The following is a 23,173-nucleotide window of genomic DNA, read 5'->3' on the forward strand; positions in this document are numbered from 1 at the left end:
TTCTCGGTTGTTTACAACAGCAACACATGCAACAGCTAAGTTAGCAAACTCTTTTGAGTACCTCTTTGGTGGTTGACCCTTTGTAACTCTCTCAGACCTACGTATGAGGTGCTGATCCTCTCTGCTCACTGGTCCAGTCTCAGGACTCTTTGGAGAACCAGTTCCAATGGTAAACAGTGGTTCATCCTTCAGTTGTGAAGGCCTATCCATTGTGTGAGACTTCCTCTCAATGACTGTGACAACTGAGCTCTCCGAGCTATCAGTGTCATCACTTTCAGTACAGCTGTAATCAGTAAAATCATCATCATCTGAATCGTCCTCAGTGGGAAATGTGTGTACTATCACTCTCTCCTGTTCAGGAGCACTCTCTAGAAATTTTGTGAGAATCACCTGACCAGATTCAGACAAAATTACTCTGTAGAGACCCTTTTCATACCCCACAAAAATGCCTCTGGCATTCTTTACTCCACCTGGAGCTTCTGTTCTCACATGAGACCCAAAAGCCTTGAAATGGGCAACAGAAGGTTTTCTGTGGAACAGTTTCTCAAAAGGAGAACTTCCCAACTCTTTTGAAACCTTTCTCACTTTCGTATAACAGAACGACATTAGAGACTCGGCCCAGTACTCATGTGGCAGATGTGAACTAAGCAATTGCGCATCCATCCCCTTTTGCAATTCTCTGTTCACCCGTACACAGACACCCCTGTTCCACGCTTCCGCTGAAACAGCAATCTTGTGTCTGATCCCCTTCTTCTGCAGGAACCTTTGGAAATCCCGTAAAAGAAAAATCTGCTTCTCGTCTGTGAATAGACAATCAATGTTAGCATCATGCATACTCTTAACTTTGTCACAAAACTCCTGAAACCTCTCCAAGGCTTCCTGTGGCTTTCTCAACACATAAACCCAGACATAGTTAGAGAAATGATCCACACACACAAGATAATATCTTGCATTGCCTCTAGATGGTTCTAGAGGACCAATCACATCAGCATACACCCGCTGAAATGCTCTGTTGACCCCGGTCTTCTTCTTGCTCACACCTGCAAGAGAAACTAGGTTAGACACAGATGAATTACATTCCATGTAATCACTTTGTGCAAAAGTCAACAAATATAGTCCATCCTTCTCTCTGGCCGAAAGAAATAACTCTCCATCTTTGTAGATCTTGCAGCTCTCAGCATCGTAGGACAGTCTCAGTCCTCTCTTTGCAATCTGCGAAACACTTAGCAGATTGAACTTCAATTCAGGAACCAAGTAAACATTGTTTATTGTCAAGTCCAGACTCTTAAGATAGACAGTCCCCACGCCGGCCGCTTCCAGCTCCTGACTGTTGGCCTGTTTCACAGCGAAGCTTTGCTTCTTAAACGATGAAAAGAGTTCTTTGTGTGGAGACATATGAACTGTCGCTCCTGTGTCAATAACAAACGAGTTCCCAACGTCTGGCGTGGTTCCTGTCGCCATCAAAGCTTTTCCAGGTTTCACCGAAGTCTTGGTGTGACCTTTGCCTGACGCCTCAGGCTTTGCTGAGCGGCCCTTCGCTCCTTTAGGCTGACGTGGCTTCTTGCAGTTCCGCTGAAGATGCCCAGCCTGTCCACAATTGTAACATCGGACAGCGTTCAAAGCTAGAGCTTTCTCTCCAGTAGCTTCATCTGCGGGGGAATTAGAACTCCGTTCCTCCCTCCCCCTGTCCTTTTCTTCCAGTGCAGCAAGTCTGTCATGTTCATTCAACACGACGGCAGTCACCCTTTCCGCGGTCAAATCCTGAGCCGGGAGGGAACCAAGCTGACTGGCAACCGTTTTGTAAGTCCGATTTAGGCTGTTGATCATCATGAAGCAAAACACTTCCTCCTGGAGACGGAAATTGCGTTCCACCATCTGCTGGCGCAGATATTTCATCTCCGTCAGGTGTGCTTGAACATCTCCATCAGGCGCAAGCCTCAGATTGGTCAGCTTCTCAAAATACAGCAACGCTGAAGAACCAGCATCCCTCTGATGTGTTCTACGCAGCATTTCCCAAATTTCCCGTGCATATTCCAAACCCTGAATATGCACCAATTGGTCATCTGACACACACAGAATTATAGCCGTTCTGGCTTTCAGATTCTGTGACTCCCAACCTCGGGTTGGTGCTGCTGGGATGGGGTTCTCAATTACGTCAAAGACCCTCTGATTCTGCAGCAGGGCCTTCATCTTTATAGACCAAGATGAATAATTGTCATTTGTCAGGGGAGGGGGATAGGGCAACCCTCCCGCCTTCTTGGAATCCATTTTGAATTCAAGTCTGTGCTTTCTCTTTCAAGCCTGCTTTCACTTTCTTGCCAGTAAACTCCAAAAGTCTTTAGGCTTGTTTACTGCTTTCACTGGCAGGCAAACCTTTGGGCTTATTTTCAAAACCCTTGCACAGCTGCGCAGATATCAAAACACTTTCGATTTCCCAGGCTCTTTTTAGCCATTCTTTAACTTTACAAGTGCTGGCAGACGTTGCCTAGCAACCTGCTCAAGACGGGATTCCTTATCTCACCACAGGAATGCCTGGTATGCAAGCTTGCTCTTTCAGAGCTGTTTTTCTCAAAATGCAGCTCTTCCGTGAACAGAGAATAATCCTTTCTGTGTTCACTCTCTTTTGCCCAAAATGCAGCCTACCTTTTAGCATACACTCCTCTCGGTGTCCAGCTGTCTGTTCTGTTCAGCTTCTGGCTGCAGGCAGACGCATTTCTTTATCTCCTTAGGTGCAGAGGATGGCAACGATTCATCGACCTCTCACCTCTCATGCAGATTCTCATAGATCAGATAACCATCGGTCTGCTACCAGATGTCGGAATTCAAGCCAGCAGAGCCTCCAGTCCCAGCTCTTAGTCCAGAGGAATTTGGCCACCCTCCAGGTGCCCGGCTTGAATCCTTATTGACCTCCCCTGCCAGCGACTCCCGGCAGGATCAAGGGAGGTCTCCCTCGGCGATTCTTCCCAACGTGAAAGAAGAACACACCATTCCTCCCCCTCCTCTCCCAGGGAGGGGGAAAGAGACAGACAGAAATATATTTACATGTCTTTATTCCTGTCTTTCAGCAGTACAGAGAAACACGTCTGTACACTCTGATTCCAACTGCAGAGAGAGAATAAACTCCACCCATGTACTTCCAGTACAGGGTCATGTGTCACTCTGAGCTAACATCCGGTGCTCAGAGCTCTGAACAGACTGTCCCTGGTTCCCACGGTACAATCCAATAACATCCACATCCTGTTTACCATTCCTTCCACCTGGAGCTCGCTTCTGCATTGCTGCTTTTTCGTAACACTTTTATCATCATCATCAAAATACCCTTAAAGGCAGGAAGCTGGGATCTTCTTCCTCTGGCCCAAATTGTGATCCTTTGGCAGCCAATGTAAATCCTGCTATCTTGGTGATGTGGATGGATAAGCAAAGCCAACTGAGCTTGTGACAAAAGAGGACTGGATTCTTGTGGGATGCAAGGTTAGACAGGTAGCTGATCTCTTGGCCCAAGCCTCTGTCTCCTCCTCACAGGCCCATTTGCTATCATCTCTGTGATGATCGGGAGTGTGACAGATTCACTGGAACCAAGCGGAAAGTACATGGAGGCGGTTAACGGTACGAATGTCACCATTGTCAATGAGACTCTGAGGGATGCTGCCAGAGTGGAACTGGTGGGTGCACTCGCCTTCTTGGTGGGCATATTTCAGGTGAGTGGTGGGACCCAAAAGTGTGCATGTTCTCTCTCAGCAATAACAAAGGAGGCAGGAATGAATGAATCTGTCAATTATGTCTCAGTTCATCATTTTTACAGCCTTAAGCTCAGTCCAGCCCATTTCCCCATTAGATTGTGATTATTGTAAATATATTTTATAAGTTCGCACACAAGGTTGTGTACATTTCCATGCATATTTCTTCTAATATGTTTGGTTTTGTTTGTAATTTCCCCTTATATAATGCACTTTTTTTAGTCTAGCAACATCAGAGGGCTCGTTGTCTACCCCTGTTCTAAAGTCTCAGGTTTTTCTCCGGCAACCTGACAGGCTTTTAAATAAGTCTTTATGTTTGGCCCCATCTCACAGGGACAGAACTGGTTGATCTTATGTTCTGTATTCTGTCCTGGGTCTCTGGCAAGTCCCAGCAGGCCTCATAGCAAGATACCTCAGCAATACACCCTCAGATCTACTGTGTCCCACAGGGAGATTTCTGGAAGGGAGTTGTGTGAGAGAGACAACATGAGGATGTTATTCCCCCTGCTTTCTTTTTTTTAGATTGCCCTTGGTCTGCTTCAGTTTGGGTTTGTGGCCACCTACCTTTCTGAGCCCTTGGTGCGGGGCTACACCACAGCGGCCTCTATCCAAGTGCTGATCTCCCAGCTGAAGTACGTCTTTGGGGTGACTGTGAAGGAGTATGCAGGGCCATTGTCAATAATCTATGTAAGTACAGTTGGGCCCGGGAAAGAGCAGGTTTAGGCTAGAGAGGAGTCGGTGGAGGAGTTTGAAATCTTGTGGAGCTGGAAGCTATCTTAGCAACATGCTAGATGTAAAGTCAACATTGTTGTTGTTGTTTAGTCATTTAGTTGTGTCCGACTCTTCGTGACCCCATGGACCAGAGCACGCCAGGCACTCCTGTCTTCCACTGCCTCCCGCAGTTTGGTCAAACTCATGCTGGTAGCTTCGAGAACACTGTCCAACCATCTCGTCCTCTGTCGTCCCCTTCTCCTTGTGCCCTCAATCTTTCCCAACATCAGGGTCTTTTCCAGGGAGTCCTCTCTTCTCTTGAGGTGGCCAAAGTATTGTAGCCTCAGCTTCACGATCTGTCCTTCCAGTGAGCACTCAGGGCTGATTTCCTTAAGAATGGAGAAGTTTGCTCTTCTTGCAGTCCATGGGACTCTCAAGAGTCTCCTCCAGCACCATAATTCAAAAGCATCAATTCTTTGGCGATCAGCCTTCTTTATGGTCCAGCTCTCACTTCCATACATCAAGTCAACATTACGGAGGCTATTAATATGCATGTTTGTTTGTTTGTTTGTTTGTTGTTGTTTGTTGGGCAGGTTTACCAAACAGCAGCCAGACTGTAGCATTAGAAGAGGAGAGTTAAACCCTCCTCCCCATTTGCTGTGAGGTCCAAACAATAATAGTCTCCAGTGCTTTTTTTCTGGGGGGGACGCAAGGGTACGCATACTCCTAAACATTTTGTGAATCTTTGTACTTTTGTTCATTTACTATATTTATTTTTCCCAATTTGAACTATAAAATGGTGATTTTCTTGAGTCAAAATGAGAGTACCCTTAAAGATTTTTTAAGAAAAAAAGCACTGATCGTCTCCCTGAGGCTGCTACTTGCATTGGGAGGGAAACCCCCAAGGGTGCCAATGACTCCTGCCCTTTCTTAACCATGTTCCACATGACATTTTTACACGTGCTTGTTCCTCTAGCTTCTGCGAATGACCTCATCCTCTCATGCCACAGAGAGGTTCAGAAAACACAATCCAAACCCCTGGAAGCCACACGAGGGAAGGCAGTGGCCTCCTCCTGATGTTGCAGGGCTGCGTTTGCTGGGACAAGGACGGAGCAGGGCAAGGGAGGGTGAGGTCAGGAGAGCAGCAGGTTGGCCTCCACTGCCCTGGAGCTACCCCAACCTCAGAGCCACCTTGCTCTGCCCATCCCATCATGGCAAGCGCAGTGCCACAGCTTCCAAGAGGATGCCAGTGCCTTCCCTTGTGTGGCTTCCAGGGATTCGGATCGTGTTTTCTGAATCACTAGGTATGTCTGGCAGGTGTAATAAATCCCAATATAAAGATCCCGTGCTATTTTAAGCATACACAAATCCATACATGCCAAATGCACCTGTTTCCCATTTTCTGGTACTCAGCTTTGGTAAATCACTACCCCAGTTATATCTCTGCTTTGCCTCTTTTAGGAGGATTTTGGATGCTTTATTTTATTTTACTTTTTGAAAACGTTATTGGTGTGAGCATGCATACTGTAGAGGAGCTCTCCCCACCCCACCATCACCACCAGCTCCCCATAACTCCCTATAAAGACTGTAAATGTTTCTGAAAACATTTGTGGCGCAGTGGTTCTATAAAAAGCACACTTAGATTCACTGTGAGGTTAAAAATTCTTAAGCCTTGAAGGAAGGAAGCTGTTGTGGTCTGTTTACTAATAAACAGCTTTGCTTCCATAGTCAGGGCAGGACAGCCTATTTCTGAGAAAATGAATACAACAGTCAGAGAAGAACCAAGGAAGGTCAGAGAGGGGTCAGACAGAGAGGGCTCCTCCACAATTCTGCTTGTCCAGCACCCAGAAAGTTCAGGTCCAAGCAATTTTCCGCTTGTCCTGAGCTTCCTTGGCACTGGTCTCAGCAGTTTTGCTTTGCCCCACAGCTTTCCCCTGAGAAACATGATCTTTACTGCTGAATCGAAACAAATGGCAATCTATGGATTGGTCTGATTCAGCAGTAAACCGCAGGTTTTCTTGGGGGGAAGTGGCAGTAGGGAGGTGAGGTGTGGACAAGGCCTTGGTATGGGAATGGGGGTAAAACATGAAACATCCCTATTTTCTCCTGCGGAATGTTGATGCTGTCAGCAGATTGCCACTGACAATGGTTGCAAAGTGTGCCCACAGCAGAGAAAGTCTCATGGAAACGTAATTTACAGCAAAGATCAACTGGGGATTGAGGAGAATCACTTCACTTTAAGGAACAAGTGTAGGCTCCTTTGTTTTCTTTTGTCTGCAGTCCTTTAATACTCCTCCTTTCCGCCCCAATGGACCCACAGCAAGGCATATAAAAGATTTTGGAATACTAAAACTGTTCCTCCGTTGGTTTTTATGCATGCCACGCTACGAAGAATAACCGCCATTGATCGCAGGCGTGGCTCTTTTTATTGCTGTTGCTTGGTGTTTTTCCTTGCAAATATATATTTTTATTCTTTAAAGATGGGATCTAAACAATAAACAATTATTCAAATCAATTGAAATATAAGGAGGACAAACCAAGAAAGCAGCATAAAAAATGGAAACCCCCACAATAAAAGAGATCAGCATGTGTGTATCAAAGGAGGGTCATTAAAATTCCAGGGGTCTTGACACTAAGCCATGGTTTGAGGCACAGCAGAAATGGTGGTATCTTTAAGAAATATGGTTTGTTTACACATATTTATCCCCGAGTTTAGGTAAAGGGAGTGCAGAACATTACACTGCATTGGGGTCTCTGGTTGTTCCTCTCATGTTTCCTCCATGCTCATTCTTTCACAATTACTTCCCCTGCTTTGTGCCTCCCCTACAGACCTTTTTGGAAGTTTGCTCAAAATTGCCAAATACCAATGTGGGCACCTTGGTCACTTCTCTGGTCGCCATGGTTTCGATCCTGCTTGTGAAGCTGCTCAATGACAAAATTGGCAAGAAGCTTCCGATCCCAATCCCCATTGAGCTTCTCACGGTAATTTATTCTCTGTATTTCTAGGATTTCTACCCTGTCCCTCTTTTTTTTAGAAAAATAAAAATAGCATGGTGGGCTCACAAACAGTAAATTAGCAAGAAACAACATTGTAGTAGCTATTAAATAATCCTTAGAACTTTCCGGAAAAATGAATGGGATTTATTTAATCATGTTTAACAATTATAAGGAAGACTAACAAACTAAAACAACAAAATGGCAGGAGCTAAGTTCTTATTAAAAAGCAGTATTTTAATAAGGACCACTGAAATGAAAGCACTTTTTGCTGCTTAGCCAGAAGTGAGTAACAAAAGGGCCAGGCATATCTCTCTTCGGAGGTGGCTCTAGGTTTGGGGGCTGCAACCGAAAAGGCTGTGTCTGAAGTAGCTGCACCTAACCTGGTGCCATCCAGATGTTTTGGACTACAACTCCCAACAGCCTCAGCCTGCTGATGAGAGTGGGAGTCCAAAACATCTGGAGGGTACCAGGTTTTGGGGGGGTCCAAGGCACCTACCTGCTCTGCATCCAGTGGTTGAGCAACCCAGGGAATCTTCTGTAATGGAAGATGACAACCTGAAAGCCATGCTACTGGACCTTCACTTTTAACATGGAGTTCTTCTCTGGAATTGACTCTGCAGTGCTTTCTCTCCTTTATATAGCACAGTCCAGGTTAGTTAAATGGGCAAAATTGTCTTGATCTCCCCCATATTTTGGGAGGCTCTACTCAGTAGTTTTGATTGTGTTTGCATAGCCAGCAATTATCCATTATGGAAAGTCAAGGCAGACTAGTTTAGTCTGGATCAGCTTCATTCTACAAACATGGGTGCAGCTGGAGGGGGCAGGGGGGCAGCTGCCCCCCTTGATCAAGTAAAACAATAGAAATACTTAACTAACTAACTGACCAACCAACTAATCTGGCCCCCATAACAAAAGTCCTGCCTCCCCTAACAAATATGCTACAAACATTTAGCTTTCACTAGACCAGAGCATCCCATCTACCTCTGGGTGGGAATTGCTCATATTTACTCATGGATCTGCCAATAGGAGTTGACGTGTGACCTTTGGATATCAGAAACGAGAAGCAGAAGAGGTGACAGTTCTTAAGATCATTCATATTTGTACAAAACCAGAATACTGCACAGGCAAATCACACTGGCCTTATATATACAGTATATACATATATTTCTTCTGATTCCTCACATTTGCACAAACTCAGAAAAATGCACAGGCAAGTTTACCACTGCCTGACTGATTTTGCACACTTATTGGGTGGGGATTTTTTTTTTAAGGCATGCACAAAGCTGCCTGCACAAATGTCCTGTTGGTCCCTACTAGGCATAATAGAATCAACAAATTAGAAGGCAAGGACAAACACAAAAGGGAATGGCTATTGTCATGAATGAGAAAGATCAAAGTTGATCCTTTGAATCCTTTGATTTGAATTTGAATTCAAATGCATGTGAGTGTGGACTACTCTGGTCGAATTTGAATGGGGGGAAAGTGGATGAACATAGAAACAATGCTCAGATGTGGCCAAGTCCTTCCTCTCACCCTGCCACCTGTTTTCAGATTATTATATCCACAGTGATCTCCTACTTTGCCAAGCTGAATGACAATTTTGGGATTAGCATCGTGGGTGAAATCCCCAGCGGGTGAGTCACTCTGGCTGCTTCCCATAACCACCTTAGGACATGCAATTTTTCTCTTCCTGGGTGTTGATGGGGAGATGAAGTTCTCTTGCTAGCTCTGCTGTTTTCAGAAGTTTAGGTGGTAGTGTCCTGGGAGAGGGAATTTGGAGTCTCTCCTGACAGAGATATGCATCTTTACTTTATAGCTACAATTGATTGCTAAAGATGCACCTGTTTTCCCTGGCCTTTGATAGCTGGAAAATATTTTTTAGACCTACTCCAATACTGTAATTTATGGTGCTGTCGTTTTAAATATTTGTTGGCTTTCTTGTTTGTTTTAAGAGGATATTAATTTTGTAACCCACTCAGGGACCTCATGGTGAAAATGTATAATAAGGGTTCATCCACACTTTCACTTGATCATATTGTGCACTGGTTAATTTATCTGGGTCGGAGAGCTTGCAAAAAGCTGTTATTACCCATTTTGGCTCACATAGTTTGAAATCAAACCATGCAGGCACAGACATGGGCCTCAAAGTGCTTTGGAAGGGGCTTCACAAGAGGTGACAATTGGCAGGTCTTGTGAAGCCCTGTGCAATGGGCTTTGCAGGCACTTCCCATCAACTGATCAGTGGCACCTGCAAAACACAATTTGGCTGAGCTAAACCTTTTCCTGCCCCACTCCTGACGCCAAATATATGACATTAGATGCAAGGGTATGGCTTGGCCAAAATGACCTCTCGGGCCAGATGGGGGAGGCCTGTTAGCCCATGATGCAGAGGTTCCTCACCCCTGGGCCCCAGGAAACTAAACTGAGCTCCCTTTCCTGCCCCCTCAACCCACACCCATCTCCAGGTAGAGAAGAATTGCTCAGGGAGGCATTAAGCTTTTCCTCACTCACCTTGCCTTGTGTTGTCTGTGGACCAGAAGTGCCTCACTGCGTCTGTGTTTCCTTATTGCAGGATGAGACCCCCTCAGGCCCCCAAAGTACACTATTTTGAGAAGGTGGTAGGAAATGCCTTTGCCATCGCAATGGTCAGCTACGTTATTGCTATCTCGCTCGGCAAGATCTTTGCTCTCAAGCATGGCTACAAAGTGGACAGCAACCAGGTAAGGAGGCTCTGGCTGTTATCTGGCTCCCTGGTTTTCATTACTTTCACCTTTACCCTGTCGCTGCTTTGTGTTCTCTGCCTTTGCTTCTGTTATGTTTTTCCTGGAGAGGGGTGGAGGAAGCGGGCACTGTAGAGCTGTGAAGAACGGTGAGAGCGCTTCAGGAGAACCTTCTTCCTGAGGGTTTGCCGAGTACAGGTGTTGCTTCACATGTGGCTTATCTTGCATTTTCAGGATATGGTTATCAGGAATTCATGACTAAGGTAATAAGCTGAAACTGATTTATGACCAGCATTCTGCTGAGTCAGTATGAGTCAGTACAACTGATAAGTTCAGCCAGTGAAGTAATGCGGTTTTGAGCGATTGGATCATTGGACTTCCCTTTGTGTTGGCTAGGATTATTGCATTACTTACTTACTTACTTACTTACTTGCATTGCTTACTTTACTTACTTCAGACTTACGTTGTTGCTTACATTACTTGCTTCAGACACAAACCTTCATTTATTATGGACTGGCTTTTCTTTCTGTCTTCTCCTACACTGGTCTTCAACTGGCAGGTTAGGACCCGCTAATGGGTCACAGCCTGATCCGAGGTGGGCTGCAGCAGGAGACATACCACCATGCAAATATATGGCAAATGATTAAGAAATGGGTCTCCTAATGCATGAGGCCTGAGTCTGAACAGCTTGAAAACTACTGTTATGCTATAATATGGTTATTGCATTTGCATGACACATTTCCCCCCAAAATATCTGCTTTATATACATTATTTACACAATGGGCTGCACGTGATTGGCTAATTCCAGGATTCTCCTGTAGGCCAATCAGGTTGTGGATTCACTTCCACCTGGAGCTGGATTGGGTGGCTCCTGCGGACCAATCAGACTGCTGCATTCTGAATACTATTGTTCTAGGAGCAATCAGACTGCTGCATTTTGGATCCTATTGTACTAGGACCAATCAGACTGCTGTATTTTGGATCCTATTCAACTCAGTACATAACAGTCAGATGTGGATTGATCTGTAGATGCTTCCTTCTGGATGAAGTTGGGCTCCCTGACCCATCTTATCATCTGTTTTAATTTACCGTTGGATAGATGAGTACTTATGAGACATGTGGGTCTTCAGTTTGGGGGGTATCCACATATTCTGCCTGTCAGTCCCAGGTTGGCCATTTATACACCACCAAAGGTGAGGAAACCAAAGAAAAGACCAAACAGGCTGCAGGTGTGCATAAAATTTGCAGATCTTAAACTATATGCATAGATGCACACTTAGAAATGATTGTATTAATTATGGACAGAAATGCAGCATATCCCATGACCTGTGTGCCTGCTCAGTCTCCGGTCCGGGTGCTGTTGACGGGCATCTTCAAGGCCTGTGTTTGGTCCTTGATCTTTAAATTGGCTTTGGGCCAGGCAGCCCTTAAAAGAGCAGGCTGCACAATAGGAACATCCTAGTCAATCCTTATGAGTGTCAAGCCCTGTGTAATGGGAAACTGGACCACAGAGCCATGCAGACACTCAGCCCTTCTCCATGGTATGTCTCTTGCAGGAGCTGATAGCCTTGGGGCTCAGTAACTTCGTGGGCAGTTTTTTCCAATGTTACAGCATCAGCTGCTCCATGTCCCGCACCCTTGTGCAGGAGAGCACTGGAGGCAACAGCCAGGTACGTCCCCAATGTAAGATGTCATCTTTTTTCTGGTAGGAGCAGGTAGCAGTTTCTAAATCCAGCTGTTGAGCATTGGAGCCGGGGTTGCAGAGAGAGCTCACTTGGAGCTAATGGAACAGCATCCTGGGTTAAGTTAGGTAACTAGGATTTGTCGTCCCTCTCTTGCGTCAAATGCCTAGTTCAAATCTCCCTCTCCCTGCCATTATTTTCACAGAACATAGAACACAAATGACTTGATGTGCTGAGGATGGTTTGGCTATCCATTCACAGGGAACCGTATCCAGTCTGAGGGCAAGGCATGAGCCTAGGGGTGCCTCCAGACCATGGGTAGGCAAACTAAGGCCCGGGGGCCAGATGCGGCCCAATCACCTTCTAAATCTGGCCCGCGGATGGTCTGGGAATCAGCGTGTTTTTACATGAGCAGAATGTGTGCTTTTATTTAAAATGCACCTCTAGGTTATTTGTGAGGCATAGGAATTCGTTCATATAGTCCGGCCCCCCACAAGGTCTAAGGGACAGTGAACTGGCCCCCTGCTGAAAAGGTTTGCTGACCCCTGCTCCAGACTGCCAAGTGTTTTTCAGGAGGGATTCGAGCACCTTCTGAGAAACATGGCTTTGCACAATTAAAGTGGGTTAAAGTGCTCTCTCACTCCAGTGCAACAATGCCCCCCTTTTAAAAAAAAGAAAGAAAAGAAGCTGTCCTTTTTCCAGATTGGAAAAGCAAGGGGGAAATGCATTGGATGAATGATTCATGGGAACGGGGTATAAGCACCCTGCAAGCAAATCAGGATGAATGCTCAGTAAAGACCAGGCATAGTCTAACCTCCATGTCAGCTTTGTGCAATCCAAACAGGAGGAATGTTTGATAAGTCTGGAGGAGCTCTAGGCTTTTCACAAGGAAAACGAATGGAATGTCGTCAGTAGTTTAAGAAAGGGAGGGTGTATGTGTGTGCAGGGGGGGGGGGGTTCTTGCCCTTTTCTACTCCAACCAGCCTTGCACTTACTCATCTCTATGCTCTCCTCTGCAGGTGGCTGCCCTGGTCTCCTGTCTCATCCTCCTAGTGACCATTTTGAAGATTGGGGCACTTTTTGAACAGCTGCCCAAGGTACGTTAAACAAACTTAGTGCTCTCAGTTTTTGGCTACAATCCTAAACACACGGGAATAAGCTCAACAGGAGTTATTTCTGTGTAAACATGCACAGGAGTATACTGTTTGTTTCATTTTACCTGTTGGTGGGATTAACTATTGGGGCAGGGGGTGTCTTTATATGTGCCAGTGCCATATGTATCTAGCTTGTGAAAGACAACAGCAGCAGAGGGGCACATAGAATATCAAAGAAAACTATCATCTACACGCAAGACTAAACAGCCACATCTCCCTTTGAAGACTTCACAACTATGCAATAAAAGTCTCTTTAAACTGAGGCTTTTCTGTTGTTTTCTGTGTTGTGGGTGTTATGATACTCCCTGTTCTCTATTATATCTTTGCAATTTCCTTGTTCCTCAGGCCATTTTAGCTTCTATCATTATTGTCAACCTGAAGGGCATGTTCAAGCAGTTTAGAGATATCCGTATGCTTTGGAGATCCAACGTTACTGACCTGGTAAGGAAGAAAAGAGGAGCTCCATAGAAATAAGTGGAAGTCTGTTCATCTGCTAGCCTGCTGTGGCCCTGCTTTGACACTGCTGCACCACACAATCAGCACGATCACGCAGTGCAGTTCTTGCTAAACTCCAGAACAGCAAACCAGAGGTCTGTCTAGCAGACACCTGGGAAAATATGTGAAACCAAACTGGTCCTCCCTAACTAAAACGCACAGGATTGCATGTTTGAATGCTTCCCCTCAGGAGTGGGGGTTTGGGGAATCCCTGCACATAGAACCCTTGAGTCATGAAGAAATCTCAGTGCTAGAGTTTTTATCCCAAACATTCTAGTTTTCTATGTGCCAGAATGTTTCTGTTGTTGTTGTTTTACCCAAAAATGAAAGTAGGGGCAGCATTCAAATATGTATTTCCTGCAGATCTCACTTGCAAATAATTTATATTTATTGAAGTATTTTCCAGACCCCTGCTGTGTGTCTGGCTTCGTTACCCCAGTGACTGTTTTGCCTGCTGCTCCTGGCACATGGCAGTGCCATAAATGTTGGCAACTGCAGCTGAGAGGCTTGGGCTCGTTGCAAACTTTGCAGTGAAGTACAGAAAGCTCAGCTTACATGATCAAAGCGACAGCCTTCACGAAGGCTACCATGCGTCCCGCGGTGCATCCAGGATCCATGCTTCCTTGCATCTCCTGGTACATGCAGGAACAGCACATCCCTGGATGATTCCATGCATGCTCTTTAAAATTGCTGGCTTAAAGCTATTGTTTTAGCTCTGCTTTAGTTTTTAGGCTATCTTTCATATTTTGTTTGCATTGCACTATTTTATGCTGCCTTGTGTACTTCAGTAAAGAGTAAAAGGTAAAGGGAGCCCTGACCATTAGGTCCAGTCGTGGCCGACTCTGGGGTTGCAGCGCTCATCTCGCTTTATTGGCCGAGGGAGCCAGCGTACAGCTTCCGGGTCATGTGGCCAGCATGACTATGCCGCTTCTGGTGAACCAGAGCAGCGCACGGAAACACCGTTTACCTTCCTGCCAGAGCAGTACCTATTTATCCACTTGCACTTTGACGTGCTTTCGAACTGCTAGGTTGGCAGGAGATGGGACTGAGCAACAGGAGCTCACCCCGTCACGGGGATTCAAACCTCCGACCTTCTGATCGGCAAGTCCTAGGCTCTGGTTTAACCCACAGCACCACCCACGTCCCTTCAGTAAAGAGACAGGGGTATAAATATAATAATAATGCATAGGAGCACCCAGGGGCTCCACAGTAGCCTGCACAATGTATATTAGCCACCCTCTGCCACCCACTGGATAACTCTGCAGTCGCCATGGAGGCAACAGACCTCTGTGTCATTGCCTCGAAGTTCTGAACAGTCCCAATGGCTTGGTGCAACAGGGAACAGTTGTAGATCAGGACAGACAGTTGCATAATTCAGCAAGTTTTCCTTAAGTCTTCTGTTGATATTTGGGGGCAATTGTACTTACACTTTCTCTATTGTTTCTCTCTCTCTCCCCTCCCATGCTCTGCAGCTGATCTGGGTTGTAACTTTTATAGCTACTATTGTGTTGAATCTTGACATGGGGCTGGGGGTTGCTGTGGCCTTTTCACTTCTCACCGTAATCTTCCGGACCCAGATGTGAGTATTCCTTGGCCTGCAAAGGAGAGGGGGAGGTGGGCTTGGGAATGGCCCTTTGCCAGGTAGCAGAAAAAAGGTAGCATTCTGGTACCACCTCCTGGTGCCACTCAGTTAAAATGTCAGAGCTGAGCCAGGAACCCAGAAGATCAAGCCAGGAATCAGAGCCAAAGCAGAGAGCAAGCCATAGCCAGGAAAGATGTATCATTACCAGTAGTTTTAGCCTGAACAGAAGCACTTCATAGCCCTTCCTCTTAAGGACAGCCAGTGGCCAGACATTTGGGAAGAAATAAATATTAAAGGAACTGTGTTAGTCTTTGGCATTCATCAATACAGCAGTCTGTAATGATGAAAGTGTGGTGATGTCTGACCAATGTGTTCACCTCCCAGGAGATACTTCTAGCCAGAACTGACACTTATCATAATTTCAGACTGGTGTATTGAACAAGTTCCAACTTTCACCCATATGAATTTGGCAAGTTCTCCATCAACATAAAATTCCAGGTGTCATGAAGTTGTTGCTAAGTAGACTGAACAGAGTCTTTGCTAATCTCTCTTTTTCCATCTTCTCTAAGGCCCCATTATTCCATTTTAGGACAAGTGCCCACAACTGATGTTTACAGAGATGTAGCTGAATATCAAAAGGTAAAGTACATTTGGAAAATGACTTGGGGAGATGACTATGGAGGGGCTATATAGAAAATGGTGTGTGTGCTTTGAAAAACAAAGCACTGTGCTTCCTCTTGGACCAACGCAAACATGAGCGGGAAGAGCCAGGAAGATGTGCATGTCTAATGGAGGCCTGGGATGAGACAATCCCAAGATGCAGAAGGGTTTATCCTTCTCAAGCCCTTTTGCTCACATCTTACTAGGATCAACCTCTGTTCAACCACAAAGAATTTCACCAAATGCTGTCTCGAATCCAGATTTCTAGCCACAGAAATCACATGCCCTGTACAAAAGCCTAGCCTTTGTTTGTTTGTTTGTTTGTTTGTTTATCGAATACTTATTCCACCTGTTAGGAGGTCCTACACATGAGTAGGCATCCAACAGAGACACATGCCCGACTGGCATGTTCTCTCCCTCCTGGTCGGTCATTCTGGAGCTTTGAAAGCTTTCTCCAGCCCGAACATCACAGCGATTGATGCCTTGCAGGCATCAGCACACTTCAGGATCAGCAGAGTCTTGGCAGTCAGCGTAACAGACCCAGTAGCGCAGCATTTTGGCTAAACTACTTTATTTACATATAATACATTTGGAGCATTCTAACTCAGCTCCTTCTTCATCAGCATCAAACAGCAAAAAGAAAGAGACAAAGGAACAAATGTCCTACATCACAGAAACACAGTAATACAAACATCCTGTCTCTGTCACTTCCCCCTATGTGGAATGAAAACATACACCATCATGTGATAAAACCAATCCCATGACTGCAACACGGGGCAAGAATCCTAACAAGAAGCACAGGAGATCAACTTTCTGCTTTATTTTCACAACACCACTTTGTTTTTTTTAAAAAAATAATATTTATTAAGAGTTTAAAGATTACAAAAAGAAAAAAAAGAGTTAAACAAAACAGAACAATACAATACAATACAAGAAAAACAAAAACACTACTTATCTCAACAAAACAAAAAGAAAATCAGAAACAATTAAAAACACATCCAATATTTCCATATCTTATCTTTCATTTACTTGTTTCAGAGACCTCCTCGCACCTCCCTTTTTTGTATTCCAGTTCAGTTAGCTATTTCAGCAAATCCTTCCCATCTTCCTCAGTTTTTGTCCTATAATTTATCTTAACACAGTCTAACCTTATTTTTCCCTTTAGTCCATTAACAATCTATTTTTACTTAATTCTTTATAACATTTCTGCTGAAGCCATATAACTTCATTCCAGCATCCTTCTAACATTCATTAATTTTACAGTGTTTCTGTAAATAGTCTTTAAATTTTTTCCAATCTTCTTCCACCGACTCTTCTCCCTGGTCTCGGATTCTGCCAGTCATTTCCGCCAGTTCCATGTAGTCCATCAACTTCATCTGCCATTCTTCCCGGGTGGGTAAATCTTGTGTCTTCCAATACTTTGCGATGAGTATTCTTGCTGCTGTTGTAGCATACATAAAGAAAGTTCTATCCTTCTTTGGCACCAATTGGCCGACCATGCCCAGGAGAAAGGCCTCTGGTTTCTTCAGGAAGGTATATTTAAATACCTTTTTCATTTCGTTATAAATCATCTCCCAGAATGTCTTAATCCTTGGGCACGTCCACCAAAGGTGAAAGAATGTACCTTCAGTCTCATTACATTTCCAACATTTATTGTCAGGTAAGTTATAAATTTTTGCAAGCTTGACTGGTGTCATGTACCACCTGTAAATCATTTTTTTTTAAAATATGCATGTCAATGCTTTATTATAATTAAGGCAGGTAAAATAATTATTACTCTTAATAGTATTCATTGCTATGAGGCTTCTTGAAGCAATTCAGAATACAATCAACATTAGCAGAATACTTTCCTTTACAAGGACAATTTAAAAAGCAACAATTTAAAAGCAATAAAAAAGTAATATTGCATAGGAAAGAATTCTAAAACAACAGCAATGATCACAATTAGCAACAAGACACAATGAAAGAGCAAGCAAAAATTGCCACTCCATCATCGCTGAGCCTTGAAACTTGTGTCTTATCCCCATAATCGAAACTGACACCAAGTCTTATGTCATCTTCTTTGGGGCAGAAGTTAGCCAGCTGCAGAGGGACGAGAGCATGCTTCAGGCAACTGAGCCTTCTTGCACAGGACATCAGCCAGCTAATGCCACTGGCTCCCAGTTGCCTCTCCGCTGCAATCGCACTTGTTGTGTAACCTCTCAGTTCATTCATCAGCAAGTTCAGGATCTTAGTGCTTGGGGCCTCCCAGAGGAGGCCTCCCAGCATCAGAGTATAACGTTCTTCTAACTCCTGCTTGTCGGGCTCAGTTTTGACCTCAATGACTGCCGCAAAGGCTGCATGCACAATCAGGCTGTGGAGCTTCAGTGGTAATTTGGGCTTCATGAGGCTCAGTTGGTAAAGGGCTTCCAGCGCCATAGCAAGGGCCAATTCAGGCTGCGTAAAGCACGCAATCCGTCCCATGAGATCCGCAATTGCCTTGACGGCCATCTTTTTGGAGTACCTCAACCTGTCCTTTTCTCTCTGGCGGGCCTCCGAGCAAGTGGCCAGCACGCAGCAGAGGAGAAGCAGCAGGAGTGGGCTACTGCTTGTGAGTTTGGACTCACCTGTAAATCATTTTCATTAAATTCTCTCTTAAGGCATTACATGCCGTAAACTTCATACCTGTGGTCCATAACTGTTCCCAGTCAGCCATCATAATGTTGTGTCCAACATCTTGTGCCCATTTAATCATAGCAGATTTCACCGTTTCATCCTGAGTGTTCCATTTCAACAGCAAGTTATACATTATTGACAAATTCTTAATTTTGGGATCTAACAATTCTGTTTCCAATTTTGATTTTTCCACCTGGAAGCCAAGTTTTTTGTCCAAATTATATGCCTCCATTATTTGGTAGTAATGGAGCCAGTCTCGCACTCTATTTTTTAATTTTTCAAAGCTCTGCAGTTTTATTCTGTCTCCCTCTTGTTCCAGAATTTCCCAATATTTCAGCCATTTGGCCTCCATATTGAGTTTTTTCTGAGCCTTCGCTTCCATTGGTGACAACCATCTTGGGGTTTTATTTTCTAACAAGTCCTTATATCTTATCCAGACATTAAACAGTGCTTTCCTGACAATATGGTTTTTAAACGCTTTATGTGCTTTAACCTTGTCGTACCACAAATATGCATGCCAACCAAATACATTGTTGAAGCCTTCTAAGTCCAACACATCAGTATTTTCAAGAAGCAGCCATTCTCTCAGCCAGCAAAAAGTGGCTGATTCATAATAAAGTTTAAGGTCTGGCAGGGCAAATCCACCTCTTTCTTTAGCATCAGTTAATATCTTAAATTTTATTCGAGGCTTCTTGCCCTGCCAGACAAATCTGGAGATATCTCTCTGCCACTTCTTGAAACAGTCCATTTTGTCCAAGATTTGCAATGTTTGAAACAAAAACAGCATCCTTGGCAATACGTTCATTTTTATCACAACAATTCGGCCTAACAGTGATAACTTCAGATTTGACCATATTTCTAAGTCCTTTTTCACTTCAATCCAACATTTTTCATAGTTATCCTTAAATAGATTCACATTCTTAGCAGTCATGTTAACCCCTAAATATTTCACTTTCTTAACCAGTGTTAATCCTGTCTCCTTCTGAAACTTATCTCTCTCAATCACAGTTAGGTTTTTCTCTAAAACCTTAGTTTTCATCTTGTTCAACTTAAAACCTGCTACCTGACCAAATTCCTGAATCAATTCCAGTACTAGATTCTGGCTCCTGTAAAGTCAATACCAAATCATTAGCAACACAACACCACTTTGAGGGATGTTATATTGTAATTTGTCCACAGCGAGCTGGTGAGCTTTGTGGCTGAGTGGGGATCTGAACAAAAGTCTCCCTAGGTTCAAGCTACTGTGACACCGTACTAACTCCTTGTTTTGTTCTGTTTCTAGGCTGAGGAGATCCCAGGCATGAAGATTTTCCGCTCCTCTGCTACGATCTATTTTGCTAATGCTGACTTGTATGCAGAAGCCCTAAAGAAGAAGGTGAGGAGGGTTCAGAAGATGTCCCTCATATTTCTTGGGGTGGCAGAGGGTTTCCATGCTGACCAATGCATTAAATAAAATGGCTTTGGACTGTATTCCGCTTAGAGGGAAAAGACAAACAAATGCAACAGAGTCTCTATTCCCACAGTACTCTTAGTCCTCTCTGCTCAGATTTGATATAGAAAGGAAAGCCATAGACTGAAGCCCTGTTTAGTCATTCTTCAGCCCCACCATAATCAGCATGCAAAGGCCACCAGGGTGTGTGTGTGTGTGTGTGTGTGTGTGTGTGTGAATGGGTCTTATTTAAGGGTTGCTGCTGGGTGGGACAGCTGTAAGATTTTTGTTTTGGAGAACAGTGTTGTTGTTTTTCATTTTGTTTTGCTGCTGTTTGGATTATGTTCTTATATTCCTGTTGCTGGGCCTTTATATTAACTATTTGCGGGTTCTTTAATCTTAATATATATTCACTAGCATGAGCCCATTTTGATTAGCCTATTAATATTTGTGTGACAGTTTAATTTTTGTTAGACATTGTAGTTGCTCGAGCAACATTTCAGGATAATTCACTGCTTTATTATGTACGCTTTTCCAATATTGTGATCTGCTTTGAGCATCGTTTGCCATGGAAAAGGGGCATACAATTAAACTCATAGTGATGGTGCCTAAAAGATATTAGCATAGTTAGCAGACAAACTATCCTGGGGAGGGAATTCCACAAGTGAGATACCTGAGCCAAATAGACCCCCTCTGACAATAGCTGATGGAGGGCACTGGAGGAAGATCTTAGTGTTTGGGGAGGTTGATACAGGAGAAAAGAAGTTCTCTCAGACATCTGAATCCTAAGCCAGGATGGGCTTTAAAGGTAAGCACCAGTGCTTTGAATTGTGCTTGGAAACAGATTGGAAGTCAGTGGAGTCCTTTAAGAACTGTCAATACATGTTTCCCAAAGTTTTGGTCCCAACCAGTAGCTTAGCAGCCATCTTTTGACCTAATGCAGCTTCCATGCAGTCTTCAAAGCCAGCCCTATGTAAACACATCACACTGGAGGTTATCAGAGTGTAAATAGCTGTAGTCTGCTTCTCTCTATCTTGGAAGGGGCACAACAGTTGCACTGGTCTTAGCAAGATTCTTCATGCCACTGTCAATGCTTGGTCCTCTAACAATAGAGCAGGATGAATTGGCAGCACCTAAATTACTCACCTGATCCATTACCTGAGGCCACTTGGGCCTCATTTGCAGAAGCCAAACAGAATTCATAGTATGAAAGAGGCTCATAGACCATGGCTATGGGTATCACTATATAACACGTACAAGGAGCACATAGGAAGCAAGCAAACAGGCTAGAGTGATCTATACCTTGCTAAAACCAATAGCTGCTGGTACATAAATATATGTCTCTTTTTCAGTGTGGCTTTGATGTGGACCGTCTTGTTGAAAAGAAGAAAAAAGCCCTAAAGAAGAAGCAGAAGAAAGACAAGAAGGAAGCCAAGAAGGCAAAGGTGGACCATTTTCTTCTAAATTACTAATTAGTGTGTTTCCATGAAGTTTATTGTGTGTGTAGTTAATTCATAAATAATTTGAGGCAAGAAGGAAAGGCGGCTAAATCATTGTTTTCATGTGGGGACCTGTTCACACATGACACTAAGCACACTTTCACTAAAAGGACCTTTGGTGTTTTGTAAATACTTGCAGATTTTGTTAATACAGCCTAAGCCAGCCATGTTTTAACTCGGGGATAGTTAGACTGTAGCCCTTCAGATGCTGTTGGACTACAACTCCCATCATTCCCAACCACTGGCCATGCTGGTTGGAGCTGATGAGGACTGGAGTCCTCCAGTATCTGGAGGTTCACAGGATAGTTACCCCATTTTCAACCTAAAGTGAGATCCATTTAGGTGGGGAATCTTTTTCAGTACAAGGGCCATATTCCATTTTGGCAACCTTACAGTGGCCACAAACCAGAGGTCAGCAGGGCCAGAGGCAAAAGTGACCAGAGCAATGACCAGTAGAGTGGGTTTAGTTTCTACACATGCTCACACGCCTTGTTCTATCGTGTATGTCATAGTTCAAGGACATCTTCCAGCCACAAGGGCACAGGGTTTGAAGCTTTCCATAGAAGCTCAAGCAAGATGTAACTTCCCTGTTCCTTCTGCCCTCCTGTTCTTTGTCCCAGAAGTAATTTATGGAGGTTCTCAAAATGTCACATGGAGACACAATTTCTTTGAGTTTACTCAGACTTCTGTTCTGCTCTTGTTTTGGTAACAGAAAATGGCTTCTCAGATCAAAACAGTGTGTGACTCTGGGAGCAACAACCTGGCGTTTGTGAATATAGATATGGAGGCAAGGCCACAGGTATTTATCAATCTGGGCATGAAAGAAAGTTGCGGTCAACATTTCCAGGAGCAGGCATTTAACATGATCATATGAGTAAAACCCATATGATGACGATGATGATGATGTTTGGTACCATGGGGAACAATCTGGAATTGTTGTCTCAGGCACCAAAATGTGTTGGTCTGTCTCTGAGTAGACTTGCCGCAAACCCTTCATACTGTTGATAAAGTGACTCCCCACCAGAGCTGCTAGAAAAGTTGTGGCACAAAGAGAGGGTTGCAAAACAAAAAGTGACCTGGGCTTTCTGTTTGCAATCAGTTCTATGCCTCTTCTTCACTGAGGAGCTTCCCCACTGCAAGGACTGTACGCACATCTTCCCATTGGCCTGGTTTGCATGTCATACAAAGTCAAACCATGGCTTAGTGAAAATGTGCTGGCTCCCAGAGAAGAGGCTGTGGCTTTTTTGCTCCTCTCCTGTCACTCTGCTGCTCTGCTATGCCCTGATTTGACTTAATGTGTCATGTGAACCTAGGCTTGTGAGTTAGCACTCTCCAGGCTGACCACAAGTTATAACCAAGGTTTGTCCTGAACCACAAGCCTGGGTTCTGACAACATGTTAAGTGAAATCATGGCTTCACTCAGCACAGCAGCAGAACAATCGCCGGGGACCCCAGCAGCTGCAGTTTCCTCCCTGGGAGCCCATGAGTTCCTGCGATACCATGGCTTGGCTTTGCATGACATGTGAACCAGGCCAATGAGAACAGAACCTGTTGCCTAAAGGATTGTTTCTTTGAGACAACTCATAAATTGATTGTAATAAATGGAATAATCCCAAAACCATATGAGATACAAAATATCCGATAGGCGGCCTACCTGTGCAATGAAATATCCCAAAGATGTCAGAGTCCAGCATATTATGAGGGAGATGGAAACCCCCTTTCAGTGCCAGATTTAGGGCAGTGCGGGCCATTCCCTTGCACAGGGCTCCAAGCCAAGGGGGAGCAAAATTGAGATGATCCATAATTGAGAAGATCCTTTTGGGGGTGCCAAATTTTGGCCATATTACAAAAG

At 44.3% G+C, this 23,173-nt stretch overlaps 1 protein-coding gene across 2 annotated transcripts in view; it reads left to right on the top strand.

Annotated features, from left to right (window-relative positions):
* SLC26A6 (solute carrier family 26 member 6) overlaps nt 1-23,173 on the top strand; it is a 40,551-nt gene that overhangs the window by 11,702 nt on the left and 5,676 nt on the right. For both annotated transcript variants that reach the window (XM_053377937.1, XM_053377938.1), the window contains 13 exons: nt 3,523-3,698; nt 4,260-4,424; nt 7,278-7,430; nt 8,997-9,079; nt 10,018-10,165; nt 11,722-11,835; nt 12,867-12,944; nt 13,347-13,442; nt 14,969-15,075; nt 15,648-15,717; nt 19,676-19,768; nt 21,175-21,267; nt 22,034-22,120. In XM_053377937.1, the coding sequence (XP_053233912.1) occupies nt 3,523-3,698; nt 4,260-4,424; nt 7,278-7,430; nt 8,997-9,079; nt 10,018-10,165; nt 11,722-11,835; nt 12,867-12,944; nt 13,347-13,442; nt 14,969-15,075; nt 15,648-15,717; nt 19,676-19,768; nt 21,175-21,267; nt 22,034-22,120 (1,463 nt within the window). The remainder of the gene's footprint in view (nt 1-3,522; nt 3,699-4,259; nt 4,425-7,277; nt 7,431-8,996; nt 9,080-10,017; nt 10,166-11,721; nt 11,836-12,866; nt 12,945-13,346; nt 13,443-14,968; nt 15,076-15,647; nt 15,718-19,675; nt 19,769-21,174; nt 21,268-22,033; nt 22,121-23,173) is intronic.

The sequence above is a fragment of the Podarcis raffonei genome, chromosome 2, assembly GCF_027172205.1.
Source record: "Podarcis raffonei isolate rPodRaf1 chromosome 2, rPodRaf1.pri, whole genome shotgun sequence".
Taxonomy (NCBI): domain Eukaryota; kingdom Metazoa; phylum Chordata; class Lepidosauria; order Squamata; family Lacertidae; genus Podarcis; species Podarcis raffonei.